The 22761-nt window shown below is 37.8% G+C and overlaps 1 protein-coding gene across 4 annotated transcripts in view; it reads left to right on the forward strand.

Annotated features, from left to right (window-relative positions):
• Positions 1-472: 472 nt before the first annotated feature.
• The window catches only part of GPCPD1 (glycerophosphocholine phosphodiesterase 1), a 68797-nt gene continuing 46508 nt past the window's right edge, over positions 473-22761 (forward strand). For 2 of the 4 annotated variants that reach the window (XM_040247902.1, XM_040247904.1), the window contains exons 1-6: positions 473-672; positions 5959-6035; positions 8983-9079; positions 13239-13323; positions 19364-19439; positions 21459-21500. In XM_040247902.1, the coding sequence (XP_040103836.1) occupies positions 5987-6035; positions 8983-9079; positions 13239-13323; positions 19364-19439; positions 21459-21500 (349 nt within the window). In that variant the 5' untranslated portion in view covers positions 473-672; positions 5959-5986. Of the gene's footprint in view, positions 673-4332; positions 6036-8982; positions 9080-13238; positions 13324-19363; positions 19440-21458; positions 21501-22761 lie in introns of those variants that run through there. The other 2 variants (XM_040247905.1, XM_040247903.1) reach the window with 2 other exon arrangements.

Genomic DNA, 22761 nt, shown 5'->3' on the forward strand with positions numbered 1-22761 from the left:
GTGATACTGCAAGTATGAATCCCATCCTTTGCATAGGGAAGGTTAAAAACTCTCAACAATCTTAGGTCTGTCAATTCTCCTTAACCCTAAAGATTTGGTCCAAGTGCGCTTTTCATTTTGTAACGAAATAGTTTCCACAGAATGTTAATCTTGTTAATCTCCCCCGCTTTTCAATGGGACAAAAGACGCAATTCAGGATCTCAGCTCCACCTTCCATTCTAGTTTGTCCTAGGACGGCTTAGGGGACCCAGGTAGGTGTCTAAGAACCCAGGTCAGGCCTCTGCCGCCGGACCCAGTCAGCGGAAAAAGCCCACGCCGGAGACCCCTGGAAAGCCCAGTAGCCCTCAGTCACTGATGCCTGCCCTTACCAGGATCGCGCGGGCCCGCCCCCAACGCTCGGCCATCCATTGGCATGGAGGGCGCCGGGCGTGACGTCAGGCCCCGCCTCGCCGCTTCTCAGGCCCCGCCCCTCGAGGTGGCCTGGCGGTTTGGTCTGGAGCAGCTGAAACCGGTTTGAGCGGAGCCGCTTCCTGTAGCTTGGTGCCGCTGCGGGCTGCCTGAGGGAGCGCTGGCGAGGTGCTGACGGCCGGTACCCGGTACCCGGTACCTGGGCCTGCGACACTGACTGTCGGGTGCGGCGTCGGTTGTGGCGCTGACCCGTGGACCCAGCAGGTGAGGTGGGAGGCCGGGCGGGCTGGGCGCTCGGTGCGGGGGCCTTGGCGGTCGCTCACGTTGCGACCGAGCTGTCAGGGCTGCGCGGCGGGGCGGGGGGCGAGTTGTGGGCAGGATCCCTCACCCTGGACTGGCAGCCGGTCGGGGAACGGCGGCCTGGAGGTTTGCTCCTGTAAATCGGTGGGTTACACATGTTTACGTTATTTATCGTTTGCTGCGGCGATTACGCTGTGCTGCCTAGTGCTTAGTTCCCGTACGAAAATTCTGTAGCGTTTTCGGTGATACCAGAATGCATAGAGCGTGAGACCACCTAAGTATTGGAAGAACCATTTAGGGAGCGGAGAAACGTAAATGCCGCAGAACTCGCTCACCGCCACTCTGACTTCACCCATAAGTAATTCGTAGTGTTTTGACAACTGCTGCTTTTCTGAAATTGCTTATCCAAGTAGTCTAGGGCGTGCTTGTATAATTCAGTTATTCCAAGAAACCGAAGTGCCTTACTTTTTTAGGAAAAGGTTCCAGTAATAGACATCAGTGCCCTTGATACAATTTTAAGACAGCTGCTCCTTTTTCTAAAGCTCTACTTTTTCCAAGCTTTTCAGATTACCTTGTGGTAGAAAACCTAGTTCATCGACCCCCGTCTTTCCCACTTCTCGGGTTATAAAGGAAATCAGGCATGAATCATGAATTCAGTAACGAAGTGTGGCGATCTTTCACCATTGAGACAGCGGTCTAGTCTGATGTAACACATAGAGGAACTGGCTGGATGTTTGGGCTTGATGTTTTCTTTATACTTTTCTGTTGCCCTTCCTATTTCTGCCCAATTTCTACCCACTACTCCCCTTCCACCCCTTCTCCGCCCCCCCGCGCCCCCCCCCCCCCCCCCCCCACGTCTTGCTACATTTCTGACAGTTGTGACTTAGATGAGAAATAAATACAAGATATCAGTCATTTTCCCAACGCCTAACATTCTGGGTACAAGTAAGTAACATAAGGTAAAACAAACAGGTAAAACTGCACATGGTTCGGTCCGTTCTTGACATCACTAGCAAGAACTGATATTCTAGACAAGATGAGATTAGGAAAGTTCGACTCAAATAATGACCACAAAGGATATTTCAGTGGCAGAGTGACTAAAATTTGATATGTACAAAAAGTAAGTTGATGAATCAAATCTTTGTGTATAACTTAACCAGGAAAAGTAAATGTATATGAAAATAATATCTAGATGAAATGAAAAAAAATTTGGAATGGTTTTCTGCCATTGTGTAGAAAGATGATTAATGAGTTTACTGGCTTAATGAAATCTTCAGAACTGCTTTCTTAATAAAAACCCATCATGTCTGTGCTCAGTCTGTCTGACTCTTTGCAACCCTGTGGACTGTAGCCCACCAGGCTCCTCCGTCCATGGGATTCTCCAGGCAAGAATACTGGAGTGGCTTGCCATTTCCTTCTCCAGGGGATCTTCCCACCACAAGAATCGAACCCAGGTCCTTTAACCTCTGAGCCACCAGGGAAGCCCTCATATCTGTGTACACTGGATTAAAGTATTGACTCAGTATACTGGGGTTGGACTAGAGGGATCGTAATGATCCTCCACCAGGATGAGCAGAAGTTAGCTCAGGAAAGTATAGGCATTTATATATTGCTTTCTAATATGCATTTAGGAGGCAAAGCTGTTGGAGCCTAGAGAATTGGAAACTGCTTTTTTTCTTTGAAAAAATATTTGAAGGAAAACAGTGAAATATGTCTTTTTGGCTAGGAAAAAAATACATTTTTGCTGAAAATACCTGTGACTTCAGTTTAGTTCTAAATTGTACCTCTGTTTGTTTAAATCTTTCTTTTGTTCCCTAAGCTGGCAAGCCAGTAAAGGAATATGTTAGAACAGTTTATTTGACAAAAAGAATAAAGTAAAACTTACTTTGCCAGGTAGTATTTTTGAAGTATTTTTAAAATGTAAATTACAGTGTCATTTTGCAAATTATTCGAGTCCTTAAAAAAGTGTTAAAATAATGTTAAATGCAACTCAGAGTCTCAGGTGAGAATGCTGTTTAACACTTCAGAAAGCAAAAAATGGAGGTTATGTTTAAAACCAAACCAAAAACATATCTCAGGACGCATGTTTTGTACGTTAGGGTATAGGTGAATTAGTTAAATTACATATACAGTCAGCTCGTGTATATAAAATGACTAGCATTTTCCATCTTATTCTTGCATGTATCTAGAAGATCTGTCCCTGTTCAAGTTGAGATTTCCTTTGCATGTTTGGAAGAAGAGGAAATTTTGGTTGTGTAAATTTTTTGTTTCATAACAAAACAATATTTTACTTTGGTGGTAGCAGGGTGCCAAAATGGTACACTTCAGTCCTGCACCAGAATTTTGGCCTCTGTCCACCATCAAGTAAACTGCTGTAGGAGCAGCTCTGCAGGCTTTTATTTGGAATGGTGTTAAATTTGGGCAGTGGGGAGAGTGAAACTTAAACAGATTATATGACTTTTTTGGCAATCCAAGTTAGAGATGATGCTTTGTTGACACCCAGTGAGGTTTTTTTTTTTTTTGGAGGAGTGGGGTTAATTTTGTGCTTGTATATGCAGCTTTGGTATATAGTACATAATGTAAACTGCAGCTGTTTCTAGCCAAGTTACGATAGCCACTCTTACAAGCAACCTTAATAATGAGAGGCTCAACTATAATCAGCTAAGGCCCTTTTCATAAATTTAACGCAGTAGAAATTCAGATATTTTTTACTAGGTGTTGATTTTAATACATAGGAATAATTACGTCTGTTTCCCTAAAATTGGTTAAAACAATTCCTTAAAATTGATCAACAAATAATCAAGTACCAATTTTTAATTATATACATGAGATTGTTCTTAGTAACTGTGGCAGTAACCATTGGGTGAAAGTTCAGGTTATATGGTGAGATTGGTTATTCAGCAGTTTGCTGGATGATAGAACTTTTTGCTTTGTCTCAATTCAGTAACTTAAAAAGCCTAGTTTTTTAGATAGCCTTAAGGTTTCTGCTTGATATGATTGATGCATATAAATGTAAGAGATAAATTAAAAGTAGATTGCAGTGCTTCAATGAATCATTTATTAGGAAAGGAAATCATCCTATTGTTAGGGTTATACTCATATTCCTATCAGACTAAGGTTATTTGAGTTATATAGGTTAAATGGCCGGTAACAATCTAGAACTAATTTTAGATTTAAAACATTCTTTGACTGAGCTCAAACTGGATGTATTAATATGTTTTAAATAGATCAGGTTTACTCTTAGATATAGAAAGTAGATTAGCATATGTGGTTTGATCAAGGACAGGTTTTTTTCCCCTCTAGTGTGGAATCTTGGGTTTTCTAACTGAATAGAGTTACTAAATAGGGATTTCTTTAGCCAAGGGATGTGAAACCACGTTGACTGATGGTCTTCCTGGTGGCTTAGATGGTAAAGAACCCGCCTGCAATGTGGGAGACCTGGATTCGATCCCTGGTTTGGGAGGATCACCTGGAGAGGGGAAGGGCTACCCACTCCTAGCCTGGAGAATTCCATGGACAGAGGAGCCTGGTGGGCTACAGTCTGGTGTCGCCAAGAGTCCAACACGACTAAGCGACTTTCATTTCACTTGATTAGTTTATTTACTACATTTACATTTTATAATTGATGTAGGTGAGATGATGCATGGTGACTCTGATTTTCATTGCAGCCCCCATGAGGGTTAGTTATTAGAGATTCTTCATCCTTAGCCCTCTTGATACTTGGAGCTGGATAATATTTGTGGAGTGCTGTTCTGTGCGTTATATGGTGTTGAGCAGCACTCCCAGCTTTTACCACTAGATGCCAGGAGTATCACCCACAGTTGTGGCAACCAGGAATGTCTCCTGACATTGCCAAATACCCTTAGAGAACAAAATTGCTGCTTTAGATCTATCTGCTTTGACTTGAAAGTGTGGTTAACTGTGGGTGTTAGTGTTCATTAAATGACCATTGCAGAGTTGTGCAGGTGTTCACAGGGAGGGGAAGGGAGCATAGCAAAAATGGAAGAATGAATAGCCGAGAAAGGTACTTAAGGACTTTTTTGGAATAAAATGTGTAAATGCAAGTAAACAATATTTAAGCTGGAAAATTAATGGAAATGACATAAAGACATTGGAGTTCCTCTAGGAACATTGATGGATGGAGGGTACAAAAGTTTTTTTGGAGGTGTTTGGGATAGGTTATGTACAATATGATGTGGCCTTTTGTGTGGAGTATGTGTTCTTTTTATATTTAAATTCTAAAAACTGCGAGAATTGATGTACATTAAAGTCTTTAAAAATGTCCTATCTTAAGTACTTAAATAAAGAGATGGTAAGGTGAATAAGTTGGTTAGGCTAGGAAAAACAGCAAAGAAGTGGAAAGCAAGCTGGAGCGAAGATGTGGCTAAAGGAGTAAAGGACACCAAGAGCTTAGGGGTTTAGATTTCTGTAAAATAATGGATGTGATTCTAAGCCAGGGATGTGAGAAGCATTCTAATTGACATAAAAATGTATTGTTGGAAAGCGATTGGAAGACAAAATATAAGAGGCTTGAGTTTTTAAATAAGTTTAAACTTAGAAAGGCATGTATGTAAGATAAATTCATATCTACAGGGCTTGGTAATAGATTGCAGAGTTGAGACTACGGGACTGGAGTAATGATGGCCCTATAGTTAATAAAGAGAAACTTGAAAAATGATTTGTAGGGGAATGGGTTTTGTCTTTTTTAAGCCATCAGGTCATTTAGAAGCAGATTCTCAAACTTGTTATGAAACATAACCAATTTGTTTCAGTGGATGGTGCTTAAGTTTTTTGGTTGTTTTCTTGTTATTAAAATTGGAACCTTCTTAATTAAAGTAAAAATACTCTTGAGCCAAGCTTTTTTCTGTCTGTAGTTGTATGTGTGTATATTTCCCTCCACTGTAAACATGAGCCTGGTCAGGAAAGATAGGTGGAGTTCAAAACAGCTGCTTATTAGAGAAGTAACTGTGTGACAAGATAGTCTTGAATTCTTAAAAAAAAAAAAAAAAAAAAAGCCTGGACACACTTGTTTTGCAGTTTTTTCTGGTCCATGCATTCTTACAGAATAGCTTTGTAACATTAGGCCCTAAGACTTGCCGGGTGATTCCCAAGTAATTCAGTCTCTCTAAATAAAGTCTCTGAAATCTTTTGCTCACAGTTGAGATTCATTTTTGTTTTGTGCTTTTTAGCTTATTTCTTGGTGCTAGCGATCTAAATGTACTATAAATGACATCATCTTTTTCTTTATAGCACGACATCCTAAAATAAATCCATCAGAATGACACCTTCTCAGGTTACCTTTGAAATAAGAGGAACTCTTTTACCAGGTATTGTAAAGCTTTACTTTTAAACATTTTAAAAAATTACATTCCTTATCCGGATTATCTTAAATATAGAGTTGTTACTAGAGTGGACCTAATTTTTATTTATTTTTTAAATATATTTCTAATTTTTAGATGAAAGTATCTTCAGGGCATGCCTGATAACAGAAATGTACTTGGAGCATAGTAAGCTCAAGAAAAAAAACAAAAAGCTGTCTCAAATAGTGTTTTATTATCATATTTTCCAGGAAAGCTGTGAATTTTGCATAGGATAAAGATATTTGAGCCAAGTTATTTTTGGTCACACCCATAGCTTGTGGGATCTTAGTTGTTCCCTGACTAGGGATTGAACTTGGGCCTTCAGCAGTGAGAGGTTTTAAGTTGCATGAAAATGATGGAAATGTTTCTAGTGTGAAAAGTTGGTTAAATATTTGGCTAAGATAAATTTGTTCCTTACTTATACATCTATTTTTAAAAGCTTCATTGTGTTTTTTGCTGTCTACTAAAACAGTGTGAAATAATTTCAGTGTAAGGTAGCACGTCAGAGCAATCACACCTTGGGACTCCCCTGGTAGTACAGTGGTTAAGACTCCTTCCTGGCTTCCATTGCAGAGGACATGAATTCTATCTTCTTTCAATCCCTGGTCAGGGAATTAAGATCCTACATGCCTGCACAGTGTAGCCCAAAAAATGAACAAAAGAAAAATATAGTATCACGCCTGGGTTATATACTTCCTTGTTTAGTGCACTCTGGTTACACTGGCCAGTCCTCAAATCTGTTGCATTCCTTTTCTCCTTTGGGGCTTTGTCAAATTGTTTCCTTTGTTTAGATCTGTGCCCCTTCCCACCACCTCTTAACTTATTCATTCTATATATCAAGCATCTTTGATCCAGTAGCTATTACAGCACCTGATTGTGTGTGTGTTTGTCTGACACACATTCTTAGCCAAGATCATCTTGGACAGCTCCACCTCTGGGCAAGATTCTGCAGGTTGAAGATTGCTGGTCCCTTGGGTCCAGTACTCACCTCTTGTCCAGTGTGTAATTCTCCTTTGTGGAGAGAAGACTGCATACCTGTATCTTTTATTGACTTTTGTGCATAGGCACTTTAAGCTAGAAGGGGCTGACCATGTCAGACAAATAGGATGACTGCAGAATTAGCTCTAGAGGAGTCAGCTTGACAAGGTGTAATTCCTGAAGGACTAGAGGGAAGATAGTGGTAGATGTGAATGTAGGTGAGTCTAAGTGGGAGGAAAGAAAGTGGAGGGACAAGAAGGACTCTCACCTTCTGCCTAAATCTTGGGTTACTTTAATTTCCTCCCCAAAGCAACGAGGATGTATTCTCTGCTAAATGTGGAGAGAGTGCAGAGAGGGGTGAAGTTAGAGGGAACAAGTTAAAAAGAATATGTGGCAGTACTGTTTGAAATTCCTTTAGTTAGCATTCAAGTCTCTTGATAAATGAAAGCCAATGAAAGAAAGAGGCCTATTCTAGTAAAAAGTTTCCCTTTTTTTCTCATAGAAGCCATATTCAAAGCCAATCAGCAGAAAGAGTAACATTGTAGGAGGGTGTTGGTAAAATGCAGGAGCTTTTATATAGAAGGAAAGTAACCAAGTTTGTCCAGGTTTCACTTTTTTCCATGTCTGATACATGTTCTTTCCAGAACAAAGAGTAGCTACTTTACTGTGTTTGAATAGGAAATAACCGAGTCCATGAAGAAGTTTGGTGAGACTCTCCTTATAACAGGCCTGAATCAGTGATTTTATGGTAATCTATACTTTAAGCTAGGAACCATCTTATATGCTGTACCTATGCATAGCAGCATATGTGATCTTGAGAATAAATATTTGTGCTTTGTATTTAACAAAAGTGTTTATCTTTTTTTCTTTACATCAGAAAAGGTAGTGATAACCTAAGTTAATTGCAAAAAGAAAAAATCTGATTACTTTAAGGATTGGTGAATATTTTAAAATGAAATCTTTATGTATAACCACCATATGCCTTTATAGACATGTATTTAAAACCTTGAAAACTTCTGAATGACTGCCACACTTGTGATTTTAGTTTAATTTTAGACAGTCCAAGTATACAAAATGCTCATGCAGGTCGCTAAAGCCAAGTATAACTTCAGTCTTACTGGAATAGTGTCCAAAGCTTGGAAGCCAAGCTACACAGACTGTGAAGGAGTTTGTCCTGAAGTTTTGTTCATTTGGGCTCAGTTCATTGTCTTTTTCTTCATGAATTTTAATTATAGAAATTCAGAATGTGTTGATATATATGTTAAAGACTTCTGCATACTTAAATTCAAGAACTTGTAGACTTTTGCTAAATGTATGAAATTAGCAAATATAGGTGATGTTGGTTTGTGTGTTGAGAAGTGTTCAGATGAAGTGTGATAATCTCTTTTTTTTTTAAGTAAAGAATAACTAGATTTTTCGCTGGTTTTGTATTGAGGGGTTTTTTTTTTTTTTAGTGATGGCTACATTGCTCGTGTCCCATTGATAATTTTCTTGATCTTTAACTTCTTGATAGCTACTGTTTGAGTTCCTGGAAAATATCAGTTATTATTTCTCTAGGATACTTATATGCCTTTAGTGGTTGCCTTGAAGCTGCCTTGAAGACAAGGACTGTGGTTTGATCACTTTGTCTTCTTGGTGCTCATTATTAGCTCAGTAAGTAGTTGAAAAATAAATTCTGTCCTTATACATCCTTCCTTTTCTCTGCCTTTGGTTCTGTAGAGGTGGGTCAGGTTAATAATGCAGGTGTAATCAAAACGGAAAAAAGAAACCTCCCAAAAAAACCATAGGTGCTAGTGTGTGTGCCACCTGGGTTCAAACCCATTTCTCCAGTGAAGCCCTTTCATCTCTGCTAAAGGGGACTCTGCAGCCTGTTAAACCAGTGCAACTTCTTAAAACCAAATGAGATGTTCCTACTTAACCCATTATGGTTTTTTAGGAGAGGTTTTTGCAATATGTGGAAGCTGTGATGCTTTGGGAAACTGGAATCCTCAAAAAGCTGTGGCTCTTCTTCCAGAGAATGAAACAGGTGAAAGGTAAGCATGGACATGTCATATTACCAAATAATTGTGACATTCAGATTATAAACCTTTTTTTTTTTTTAAGATATCTTGGTGTATTTTTCTTTTAATTTTTAGCAAACTTATCACATATGCATAGAGAGTAAAGTCATTTTACAAACTTTGCTGTGAAAAACAAGTTCTTTTGTTTCTCAGTTTTGACCTCTCAGATAGTTTCAAGTCTTGGCTGTTAGCTGCATCTTTTGGTACCATGTTCCTAAACAGGCTTATGTTGTTGTTTCTTATTTAAAAAAATTTTTTAAGACATTGTCTTTGGTTTCTTGTTACATACTCTTTAAAAGATCTAATTTTTGCTTTAGCCTAAGAAATAATTTTCTTGAGGTATATATACTATTAAAAGAGAGTGGAACACGTCATTAGAATTTTTAGCTAATGAAATGAGTTCCCTACTGACGTTAATTACAGCACTAAACCTAGCATGGGTGTGTTGGTGCATTGGAGTGGAGAAAGGAGGGCCTGGGGGCCAGCTCAGTTCTGCTGTTCTGATTTGGGGCAGATCCCGTATCTCTTAAGCCTCAGTTCCCTCATCTGCATGGTAAAGAGGTTAGGATAGAATCAGCGATGTGAACAATGGTAATCCTTCTCTGCCGGCAGATATTTTGAAGCGTTACTGATTGTCAAAATGTGTGTGTGGGGGTAAAGGAGAGATGAGATTGATTGTAAGTAGTGTACAAATACATGCAGTGCCCCCAGGGAGAAACATCAGTTAGATGGTTATTAAGCATTTCTACTAAAACTGGGGCCTGTAGACCCAATGTTAGACAAAAAACATCTTTTTCTTAGTGCATGATGTGAGAAATGCACAAGTTGAGAGCAAGTGTTTAAAAATGCTTACGGCAATTTGGCATTGCTAGGACACTAATACATGTAATGGACTTACTGAACTAGATGTGTTGTAGACCAGAAGTATTGGTAGGTTAACACACACTAACAGAAACTGGCCCTTCACAGCAGATAGTTTGAGGAGGACAGGGAAATAACAGGGAAAGTAGAACAAGACCATAATGTTATCTTAGGAAAAGAAAACAAACACATAGAATACCATTTTCTCTGTCATTTGTGTGACACATTTTCTCAGCCAGTTCTCTTCTTTTTATATATATGTTAAATTATGTTGACAAATGATATTGCGATCACAAATGAAATGTTTATTCTGTTCAAGTGGCTATTTTTTCCTTGATTTGTGGATCTGTCACTCTTGTCTGAGGTGAAACCTCATGTCCTTCTGAACTTGTTTACCTCTGCTCTGAATTCTTGAGCTGCCCCGTTATCTGTCTTCTCATTGCAGTGCCTTCTCTTGTTGTGAAGGAGGGCTCTAGGGCCCCCGAGGGCTTCAGTAATTGTAGCACGTGGGTGCCATTGTGCATGGGCTTAGTTGCTCCCTGGCGTTTGGGATCTTCCAGGACCAGGGACTGAACCCATGTCTCCTGCATTGGCAGGCAAATTCTTAACCAGTAGACCTAGGAAAGTCCTAAAACCACTTTAAAAAATTATTTTAAAAGGACTTTAAATGATTTAAAGCCCTTTTAAAGGGGGCTTTTTTAAAAAAGTACATATGCTTAGGCCCTACTCCTGGAAGATGGATAAATACTGCACTGGAGAGGGACCCCAACACATTTTTAAAGCTTCATATTAATTCTACTGTGCACATCTGGGACAAGTTTCACTTAATCTGGTTGATTTTATCTATGAAATAATACTGGACATTTGCCATAATTTTGGTAGCAGAGATGGGAACTAAGTTTCACCCCAGAGTTGGTAGAATCTGTCTAGAGCCCTGTATTGAAGAGGATTCTGAGGCTTATCAGGGAGAAGTAGTCAGAGCACATGTGCTGAGCATTTGGTCTGTCCTTGCTGTGCAGCAGTGTTGCTCAACCAACCATATGCATCCAGTGTATCAAACTCCATGTGACCAGGCTTCACCCCAGACCTGTGAAACCAGTGTCCCAAGGTGGAGCCAGGACATATGTATTTTATTATTGCCAGGTTAATCTGATTGTTGTAGCTGGAGACCAGGGTTGACAGCTGGTTGTGGATATTTGTTAGAGACCAGAATTGAGTCAGAGTAAGGGTAATGCCTTAGGTCTGTCTTGGCAGAGCCAGGTGGGGAGCAGTGCTGACTATCTGGTATCATGGACGCACACTCAGAGCTCCTGTTTAGTCACTGAACTGTTCATGCTGAATTAATGTTTGGGTAATGATCTATGACATGGGCTCTCAAACGTAAGTGTTCATCAGAGCCTGGAGGCTTGTTAAATTACAGAGTGCTTGGGCCCTCCCTGGGAGTTTCCAACTCAATAGTTTTAGATATATTCTGAGATTTTGCATTTCTACAAGCTCCCAGGTGATATGGTCCTGGGACCACACTTTAAATGCTATTAGTCTATGATTTGAAGTTAAAAATGACTTATAATCTTGAATTGTAGTGAATTCTTTCACTGTTGAGTCCAAACTTTAGAAATAGTGTTTAGAATATGTTAGAATAGCATAGTTCAAAGGAAGACATTAAGTTGTAAGACTTACAAACAAATAAGACACAGACTCTGCTTGACTAGGGGGGAATAGCTAGAGGCTGGGCAGGAAAATAAGAGACAGTGGAAACAGGAGGTTAAGTCAGTGACTTTAGCCTCAAAGCCTCTTAGCAGCCATGTAATATCCCTAGCTCGGAGAAGGCAGTGGCAACCCACTCCAGTACTCTTGCCTGGAAAATCTCATGGACGGAGGAGCCTGAAGGTGAAGGTGAAGTCACTCAGTCGTGTCCGACTCTTTGCGACCCCGTGGATGGTAACCTACTAGGCTTCTCTGTCCAAGGGATTCTCCAGGCAAGAATACTGGAGTGGATTGCCATTTCCTTCTCCAGGGGATCTTCCCAACCCAGGGATCGAACCCAGGTCTCCCGCATTGGAGGCAGACGCTTTAACCTCTGAGCCACCACGGAAGCCCTAGGCTGCAATCCATGGGGTCACTAAGAGTCGGACACGACTGAGTGACTTCACTTTCGCTTTCATGCATTGGAGAAGGAAATGGCAACCCACTCCAGTGTTCTTGCCTGGAGAATCCCAGGGATGGGGGAGCTTGGTGGGCTGGGACTTAGCAGCAGCAGCAATATCCCTAGCTAATTGAAAAGTGAAGAGATTCCGAAGTCTGCAGTGCTTGCTTGCCTTTTTTTGTTTGGAATATTTCTGGTTCTTTGTATGACTCATTGTTTAGGTCTCAGCTCAAACAGCTATTGTTGAGGTCTCCCTTCAAAATTTGTCCCCTCGGAAAGGTCAGCTAGTCCTTCCTATGTTTGTTTGTCTACTCATGTAAGCAAACACTCTCCTTGAAGATAAAACTTTTTGTCCCTTACTCATCACTGTGTTTGATGCCTAAAGCTCAGCTTCTCTGTACATCAATGCCAAAATGAATCTTGGAGACAAGAGTTTTGGTTAAAGTAGAAAAGGACAGCTTTATTGCTTTGCTAGGCAAAGCAGGCCACAGTGGGTTAATCCCCTCAAAACTGTGTCCCAAATTGGGAAAGATAGTCAAAAGTTTTATAGCAATTGCCCAAAGAAGGCGTGATCAGCTCGGTGGACATTTCTTCTGATGGGTGAGGTAAATGGGAGTCAACTTCATCAACCTTCAGATCTAACTGGTCTGGGGTCTTCTTGCTTGTGGGCTGCATACCATTAACTTCTCCCACCTGGAGGGGATTTCAGTATCTGTAAAATAGCTGAAGGATAACTGTTGTATGTATACTTAGTAGGGAAACAGGACCTTGCCACAAGGCTGCTCTTGACTGTTCCTTTCTCCCTGGTCTTGCATCCCCTCCCTTCCCTAATTAAGAACTGCTGGAATCTGCCCATTGGAACTCAGAGAAGGTCATGGAGACTGAATGAAGGTTGTTTCCTATTAATCAAAGAAATGGGAGACACAAAGGTCTTGAGCCCAGTAGCTCCATGGGGCCCAGCATGGTATTTTGTTCCCAGTTCCCAATTGATATCAGGCCTCGAATAAAAATTTTTGTAGGGATAAATGGTATTGATTACACATCTTACTTGAAGGATTTTATGAATTAATGAAGTCTTGCCTTTTAATTTGATACTGATGCTGCTGCTTTCTTTTTTTCTCACAGCATGTTATGGAAAGCAACCATTGTACTCAGTAGAGGAGTATCAGTTCAGTACCGCTATTTCAAAGGGTGCTTTTTAGAACCAAAGGTATGTTTTCTTTATCTAGTTTCCAGTTTCTTTAGAACACTTCTTTCAAAAGCAAATAACTTAAGTTTGGAAACATTAAAAGTAAAATGAGTTTGTTTTGATCAAATAAGGAAAAAAGAACTCTAGATTAATAATGTTTCAGTACCCCAAAGAAAGGAAATAGCCACTTCAGAGGCAGTGTGCAGTGGAATTTTTTAAAAAGACTAATAGTAAGTATGTTCTGCAATATTCTTATTATGAAATTGGTTTTAATGATAAATGTTCTTGATAGGTGTGCATTTTCTATAACTTTTGTGAACTAGTTAGTAACCAGTAGTAAGGGTTTTTCTGTTTATTTCATGTTTTTGATTTGTTTGTGGTAAAATATATTTAGAGGAGTATATAGCCATTTTAAAAATTATTTCACTGCAGCCAACTCTTAGTGGCTGCATTAACTGCTATCAAAACTGAAGTCATTCTTTTTAGATTTTTTTCAGTGATGGTGTTGATAAATCAGGATCTTTTCTAAAGGCTTTGAAGTATCAGTTAGCTCTAAATCTGCTTGCTCACAATGGCTTATTATTTTGGGATCATTTTCATGTTTAGAAAAGAAAATCGATTCTTTCTTATTTTAAAGATAGTTGCTTGCTGAAAGGATTCTTTTCTTTCAGATTTTTATCTGAGCACACTTTGGGCTGCATGTGAAAAAGAGCTTAAACAGGAGTCTAGGAAAGCAGAATGTGGATTAGATCTTTTTAAAAATGTATTTCCCTGTGGGGTCCTTGAGTACTAGTTACATGTGAGGAAAAAAAAAATGCAAGCAGCCACTGTTTCCTCAGTCTCTTTAGCCACCATTATAAAAAACAAAACAAAAAAATTGACAAACCCACTTCAGCTGTCTTTTGCACCTATTACGTTTCTTATTCCAAAAATATATTGTAAATATACTCAGTAATTAAAATTAAATTACATTATAGTTGATCATTATGTTGGCTTATCTTGACAATAGTCTCACTTTAATGGCTTGGGAAGAGATTATTTATTTGGCTGAGGGGTTGGATTGTGGCAGAATTCTTTAGTGTACAGTGAACATTTGTGCATAGAATGTAGATCATAGCTCTTATGACTAAGCTTATTTGAGGATCCTAGTATATGAAATCTGTAACGTGAAATTAACTAAATTTTACTTAGGGGACATATGGACAAGAAAAATCGTAATGAATCCTTTGGGCATAGTTTCCTAAAGTAAGACTGTTGGCAACACAGGTCAAATTAAGCCAATCTATTTTCTCTTTTCATTGAAGATGTAACCAAAAGCAGCAAATCAATCCAAAATGTCTTTTCAAAAAATTGGCAAGAATTCTGTTTACAGTAAGAAACAAGTTTTTCCCCTTGTAATACTTGCAAAAGTTTACAGTATATGTTGGTGAGTGTGTTTCTTTAAGTAGGTGCTCTGTATCGTGTACACATGTACCGTGTGATGCAGGGGCTGCCATGGTAAGTATGTTTTTCATGGAATAGAGTAAATAGCCACATAATAAATTCCATGCATATGGCTAGAGATTTTTTCCCCCATATGCCAGCTTAAAGTGACGCTTTTCTTTTTAAAGTTGGTGGCGCTTTTTAAATGAATAATTATTTCAAGTAGAAACTTTGTCTCAATTGTGCAATGATAGAACCAATGTGCAAGGAATCTTAAATTGTGAAATGATGTAAATCATTAGAGTATATGTTTTATGAATATAAAGAATGATTGGAAAGAAAAATAATTATAAAAGCATTGAAAAACTGAAATGGGTAATAAAGTTAATTTTACTGAGTCAAGTTTTCGGTAGTCTATCCAGGCAGTTGTAGAACCTAAGCCAAAAATCTTGTGATGTTGTCGCTTGACCTTCAGAATTCAGCTTCCTCATCTATAAAATGAAGGGTTTGAACTGTGGATTTTTTAGGTCCCTTTCATTGCTAAAACTTTTCTATAGAACATTTTGCCATTCATAGTTTCTCTTCATAATTTGCTCTTTCTGGCATATTCCTTTAAGTTTAGAAGAGTCTTGAGGTCCTTTTTCTCCTAATTTTTCATATTCTTATACTTTGTAGAATTAGAATAAGGTATTAATAATTGAATTTTAAAATAATTTTACAGGTAACAAATATATTTTAACATAGCACACAAAAATAGTAGATATAATTGGAATGGAAGCATTGCTGTGAGTCTGAAGATAACCTATTATTTTCACATCTTCACCAAAGATAATTTTTGAATTAACATGTAACTTAAACATTTTAAAATCCATGTTCACCCCTTTTTATTTGTGGCTGGAATTAGGGATTGTCTCATACTAAGATTATATTGTCTTTGAAATTTTTCATTCATTTCAGTGAAACAGCTCTTTATTTTACAATAACATCTACTTTTAATTTTTACAGGTGCTAACATTCACTCATAATTAGATTCATTACAAATTTTTTTATCTTGTGGTTAATCTCCCTTGATTATTGTTTAAATCCTTTAACATAAGAAACAATCATTTGATAGGCAGACAGTTGATTCTTACTGGTCTTATTAAAAATAGTGATATCTGGCCTCTGACATAGATACTATTTTCTTTTTTATGGAGACATCAATAGTTTAATGAATGGGGAAGCCTGCATGTATGAAACAAATCTTGGAGCAACACCCGACCATGTGCAAACCTTGGCAGGCAGGACATGGTAGCAGTCTTCACTGTGGGTGGGGAATGGGGGAATTACCAGTTGCAGGGGAATTGACTTCAGGTGTGAGCTCCTTTCACATGGGTATTTGTTTCAAAATTGTAGAAAGGAAACAGTGAAATATCTAAAATTTACACTTAACAGTTTTTATGATATTTGAAAGCAGTGATATTACATGATAGTGATTATTTTGCTTGGTGGTTTGTTAAAAACAAAAACTGCACTTAATCTTTCTTGTTTCTCAGTGCTTGATGTAGCTGAATGATGTAACTGTTTAAGAGAGCAGTCATTATGATGTTTTTCTGGAAACATTTTTTTGTTTGTTTGTTAATATGCATTTTGAAAAGTGTTCCAGCAGTCATCTGATTCAATACATGCTATGATGGGCTTCTCGGATAGCTCAGTTGATAAAGAATCCGCCTGCAATGTAGGAAACCCTGGTTTGATTTCTTGGGTTAGGAAGATCCCCTGGAGAAGGGAAAGGCCACCCACTCCAGTATTCTGGCCTAGAGAAATCAAATCCATGGACTGTATAGTCCATGGGGTTGCAGAGTCGGACACAACTGAGTGACTTTCAGTATAATAAAAATAAGATGTGGAATAACTCTTAACAGTACTGTTACTAGAATACTGTCTTCGGCTAATAGTTACTTTTTTTCTCCAAAGACCCACCTTCTGTTTCATTCCAAAGCACTTAACATTTTGATAGTCTTTTACAGAATGGAACTCTTGTTTTTTTCTAAGATCTTGAAGAGTGACTTACTACATTTAGAGTATTAAAAAGGACTGCATGTTTTGGAATTATTACTGAGATCTTTAATTTCCCAGTGCTCAAGTCTTAAGTTTTTTTGTTTGAAAAAATATTAGTAAGCTAAAATTTAAGATTACCTTCTGAAGTTTAATAAAGTAGGCATTACAATTTTGGAAATTCAGTGTGTTTTTAAGATTTGGTTCATTTGTCAGTACCGTAACATTTTATGTACCAATCATGAATTTTTAATGTGAATGCTTGTAGAATCACAAGCCCTTCAGACTTGTAATTGGCCCTTCAGACTGCTCCTCAAAACTCCATTCTGTTCGAGCCTCATTTGCTTTATGCTATGATTAGAGGGTTTGTTACTAAAACAGATGGGGGTGAGGTTTTTAAACTTAATTACTACAATATGTTCACTCTCAAATGTTAAATCCACAGGGTTATTCTTACATGATTATAGATACTGCAGTCAACACTTTGTGAAATTCTCTAGTAACAGAATTAAAACAGAAAGAGTCTCTCTTCTACTCACTTTTAATGCCCACTGGTATTTACTGTTACATTCATGGCACCCTTTCAAGTCACATTTCCTTAGTAACTTTTGTAACAATATGGATCTATACCATTTTTGTAGCAAAGAGGATTTTTTTTTTGAGGTGGGTGCAGGGGACATGGGAAGGGTGTAAGAAGGGAATAGGTTGGTTAGTTCTGGCTGCCCATTATTGCTAAGAAACATTCCTATTTTTAATATATATATATGCATCTTTTGAGGATTATAAAGTTTTATCTGTGAAAATACAGAAAAATGACAGCAGAAAGTTTTAGTAAAAAATATCTAACAGATGCAGGATCAAATGTTCCTCGTTTTAAAACATAATTCACCATATTTTAAGATGAACACTTTCACATTACATTTTCTAAAAACGTCTACACAGTTTATTATCAATTCACAAGTGAACACTTATGACAAGGATGCATTCAGCTGGAGAAAATGAGTTCCTGTATTGTCCCAGGATTAAGGAATTGAATGTATATCTAATGCAATGTTAGTTTTCAAACTTTGAAAGTTTGCAAGTTTTAAATAAGGTTTTAGCCTCTGAATATTTTAAGTAGTAGCAGAATTCTCTCTTGCCTAACTTGTTACATACTTACTGTCATTTGGCACATTTCTTAAATCAATATTGAAATCCTAGAAAAAGTTATAAAAGAGTATTTAATGCCATCTACAGATGTACTATAGGGAGAAATGTATATATAATACATACCTAGAAAGGAGTTTGAATATGTGAAGATATTGATCGTGATTGTCTATAAGTGATGTGATAATAGGTGATTTTGTTTTCTTTTTGCTTTTTGTATTTTAAGTTTCTTTTTCAGGAGGAAAAAATACCTTGTTAGGTTATCAAACTTTGTTAGGTTTGAAATTTTGCTTTTAAAATATGTAAAGGATTGTTTTTGGCACATAAGTTTAATTAGTCAAGCTTTTTTCTTTTTTTAATGAAAATTAGGAAGCACTTCATACTTTAGTCCCTTAGGAACACACAAAGGAGTCTTTGTGGTAGTTCATTCTAGCTTTTAAATTGCTGTAGACATTATCAACAATATATAAGGCTGGACTTTCCTGGTGGCTCAGATGGTAAAGAAACTGCCTGCAATGTGTAGGAGACCTGGGTTCAATCCCTGGGTTGGGAAGATACCCTGGAGAAGGGATTGGTTACCCACTCCAGTGTTCTTGCCTGGGAAATCCCATGGACAGAGGAGCCTGACAGGCTACAGTCCATGGGGTCGCAAGAGTCAGACATGACTGGGCAGCTAACACTTTAACTTTCTTTTCAGTAAGACAACTTGATAACAGAAGACAAGTATTATAATTTTTCACACTGTATGAATTTATAAACTTCGAGGCATGAAGAGTAAAACTGGATGCCTACTCCCATTTAATTAAACTTGTTCTTCAGATTTACCCATGCATGTTTCCTTTCCTGAAGGAAAGGGCTTCTTGTGCTCCTTAAAAGCACTGGTTACTCTGATGTGAGGATCTGATATTCTTCCCGTTACCTACTTAGCAGTTTTTAAATACATGAAATGAAGAACTTCATGATGCCTTCTAGTTCCTTGCATACTTGCAATAATTGATCTTGCAGTATTTGTTCTTACTGTTTATTTCTATCGGAGAGTTTCAGCTTTTTCTAAACCCTTGAAGAGTTACTTCAGATGAGATGCTTCTTCCAGTAATCACATTGACTGCCAACATACGGAACATAATGTGTATTTGCTGTTAATTTAACTCAGAACAGAGTATCAGTTAAAGATTAAACTGAGTATTGTTGGCAGATTAAAGAATGGGTTTAGAACGGTTTTATGTGCCAGTTCATCTCATTTTTCTGTTTACTGCCTCACCCTCATTTTCTTCCAGGGTTCATCATGTTTTGTGACCTGGTACATTCCTGATTTGGGGCATTATAATGATATTAACAAGATGAATCTCTTGGTTTCATGCTTAGTATAAGACTTAGGCCACAAACATCTAATGACATCATGGGTAGAAAATAAGATACAAGAAATTATTGCAGACGTTTAACTTTTAAATTGCAGACTATCGGTGGCCCATGTCAAGTCATAGTTCACAAGTGGGAGACTCATCTACAACCACGATCAATAACCCCTTTAGGTATGGGCATTAACTGCATCTGTTTGAGGCATATGCATAAAGTTACTAATATGCTGCACATTGGCTTAGTGGGATTTAATAAATATTTATTTTAAAGTTTAAGGTAAATGCATTGTCAATACTACAAGTTTCACTTAGTGTCTTAGTTTCAAAACTAAGCAGTTCTTAATTGCCTTTCTTTGTAAACTTAATTAGAAACCTTTGTCTAGTTATTTTTAATTTCTTGGATTAGATGACTTCATGGAATATATATTTCCATTTGGAGTAGTTACAAAAGTTTGTAAAATAGCATTTTTCTTAACTGAGCATCTGTCTGTGGCTTTGATTACTTGCTCAGAGAACTTAGAGAACATTCAAAGAAAGAACTAACACAAAACAATGATTCTTTTAACTTTGAGTAGTATTTTATTTTATTGTGTGTGTGTTTTTTTTTAAACTAGTGAATATTTGAATAAACTTGTATGAATGAATTCAAATTTCCCGGTTGGACGGAGGAGCCTGGTGGGCTGCAGCCCATGGGGTCGCTAAGAGTCAGACACGACTGAGCGACTTCACTTTCACTTTTCACTTTCATGCATTGGAGAAGGACATGGCAATCCACTCCAGTGTTCTTGCCTGGAGAATCCCAGGGACGGGGGAGCCTGGTGGGCTGCCGTCTATGGGGACGCACAGAGTCAGACACGACTGAAGCAACTTAGCAGCAGCAACAGCAGACATTTTCGCCCAATACCCTGCTGGCTATGTTAAAGTTGCTATTCAGATAAATTTTTTTGTTTGTTTAAGTGTTATTTAGTTTTCTTATGCCCAACAATGGCATTTCTCTTCATACAAGTATTTTTGAATTTCTTTTTCCATACTGAGATTGAAATTTGAAATTCTTTTCACATACATTAAATTACCCACTTGGTTTTGTGTATAAATTAGTGCTGAGAAATTTAGTTTCTTGAAAAAATTATAATTTAAAGATAATAAATGGCTTGTTAGTTACTAGCTTAGATTAGAAAATAATGAGTGATTCTGCTTTACCCTGCATCAAGGACACATCTCGTTTAAACAAGTATCTTGTTCCATCCTCTGTTGGATTTTCTTTTTGCATGTTTTAATACATTTGATACTATATTTATAATTGTTATGATAGTGTACTTTAGAATTATACTGAGGTTGGAAAATATTAGGAATTGAATATTTGAAAAATTGCATTTTGAAGCATCCTGCAATTAAATATATTTTCTTTGAGAGGTAGGATGATTTTCTGATCTTTTTAATAAAGTTATTTTAAGCTTTTAGGAAGTGTAACTTCTGAACTTAAGAGCTGTGTGAAATATACCAGAGAATCTTTACTGGAAACTATCAAACTTATTTTGACAACTGTTTCAGATTTATGTTTAAAGTAAACTGGGGAATGAAGTAGCAGGGGAGATAATCAGTATTTTACGTAGAGGGTGGGGATTAACAGTTTTTCTCATTTAGTTGACATTTCTGTTGGAAGGGAGCAATTACTTTTGGTAGTTCCTCACAGCTCTATGTATACAGGTAAGTTTATGCTGTTTGAAAAGCTTTTAGCTGGCTGTAGAGAATAGTTGGGGTTTGACGAGCATTATAGTTTAGTTAAGATCAGAATAGGCACTATGTGAGAATAAGCATTTTAATTGTGCCAAGACCTTTGGTTTGAAAAAAACCAGGCAATATTGTTGTCCAGCAACTTGTCAGTCTCATACATTGGTTGGTATAAACATTTGTCCCAGTGCCTCTAGTCTGGAGCACCTCTCTGAGGAGTTTTCTTTTCTCTTCCTTGTAACATTGTGAATAATCACCATGAATGTAAGAACTATTACTGTCTGATAGCCTCCTTAAAAGGGGTTTCTTTATTGAGGGCTACAATAAATATGCTTATTCACTTTGGGATGCTTTTATATTTTTAATTAATTTTAAAAAATCCTTAAGGTGGGTAATTTCTCAGTTCATTCTGTGTGTACATCATGAATTGTAACTAAGTTTTCTATTTTCCTTCAATTTTAGAAAGTGAAATTATTATTGATGATGGACAATTTGGAATCCACAGTAAGTGAGACTGAGTTTTCAAAAATCTTCATTCACATGGTTGAGATCTTACATAACATTTCATTAGAAACAGCACAGAGAAATAAGACTATGAATTTTTTTGGATTATTTATTTCTCTATTTATTTTTGGTTGTTCTGCATCTTTGTCTAGTTAGGATGAGTGGGTGCTGCAGTACGTGGGTTTCTCGTTACAGTAGCTACTCTTGTGGCAGAGTACAGGGTCTAGACAAGGGCTTCAGTAGCTGCAGCTCAGGGACTCATCAGCTGTGGTGCGTGAGCTTCAGTTGTCCATGGCGTGTAGAATCTTCCTGGTGAGGGGTCAAACCTGTGTCCCCTCATTGGCACGTGGACTCTTAATCCACTGGATCACCAGGATCTACTGTATCACCATGCTGCTTGTGGAATCTTAGTTCCTCAATCTGGGGGATGAAACCTGTGTCCTCTGCAGTGGAAGTGCAGAGTCTTAACCACTGGACCGCCAGGGAATTCTCTCTAGTATATTTCTTATGCTTTACAATTTTATCTTTTTGATTTTTATTTGGCTGGTAATTTTAGGTGTATGAATTAATAGAATTAACTTAAAAGTATTATACTTAATGGTTATTATATCATTACTTAACAGTATTGTGTTTGAGAATATTAATTGTTCTAAACCTTTAAATGTGAACCATTACTCATAACCTACATTTGTGCATAATAAAATCCAGATTAAGAATAATGTTCTAGTCATTCTGGCTGAGTAAACAATTTACAGTGGAGTCTAAAGTCCTTTTACTTCTGAAAATGTTATGCATTCTTATACTTTCTGCATCAGTAGATATTTTATCCTAAGCATTCAAGTTATTTCTTCAATGACTGGAATTCATTATCATGCTAAACCTTCATCTTCATTTTAGATACTATACCATAGGAATCAAAAGTTATAAAGGGGGTGAGCAGAATGTGTGCTTACAGAACCAGAGATAATTGCTCATAACCAGAATTACTTGTTCCTGTTGAAACAGGAAGGAGTAGGGCCTGGATGTCTTATTTATTGATATGGCTCTGCTGGGTCTTCATTGCTGCGTGTGGGCTTTCTCTAGTTGAGGTGAGGGAGGGCTACTCTTCAGTGTGGTGTGGATTGTGGTGTGCAGGCTTCTCGTTGCAGTGACTTCTCTTGTGGAGGACGGCCTCTACGCTGGTGGGCTCCGTACTTGTGGTGCTAAGGCTTAGTTGCTCCATGGCATGTGAAATCTTATAACCAGACCAGCAATCGAGCCT

Source organism: Oryx dammah, unplaced genomic scaffold, assembly GCF_014754425.2.
Source record: "Oryx dammah isolate SB20612 unplaced genomic scaffold, SCBI_Odam_1.1 HiC_scaffold_10, whole genome shotgun sequence".
Taxonomy (NCBI): domain Eukaryota; kingdom Metazoa; phylum Chordata; class Mammalia; order Artiodactyla; family Bovidae; genus Oryx; species Oryx dammah.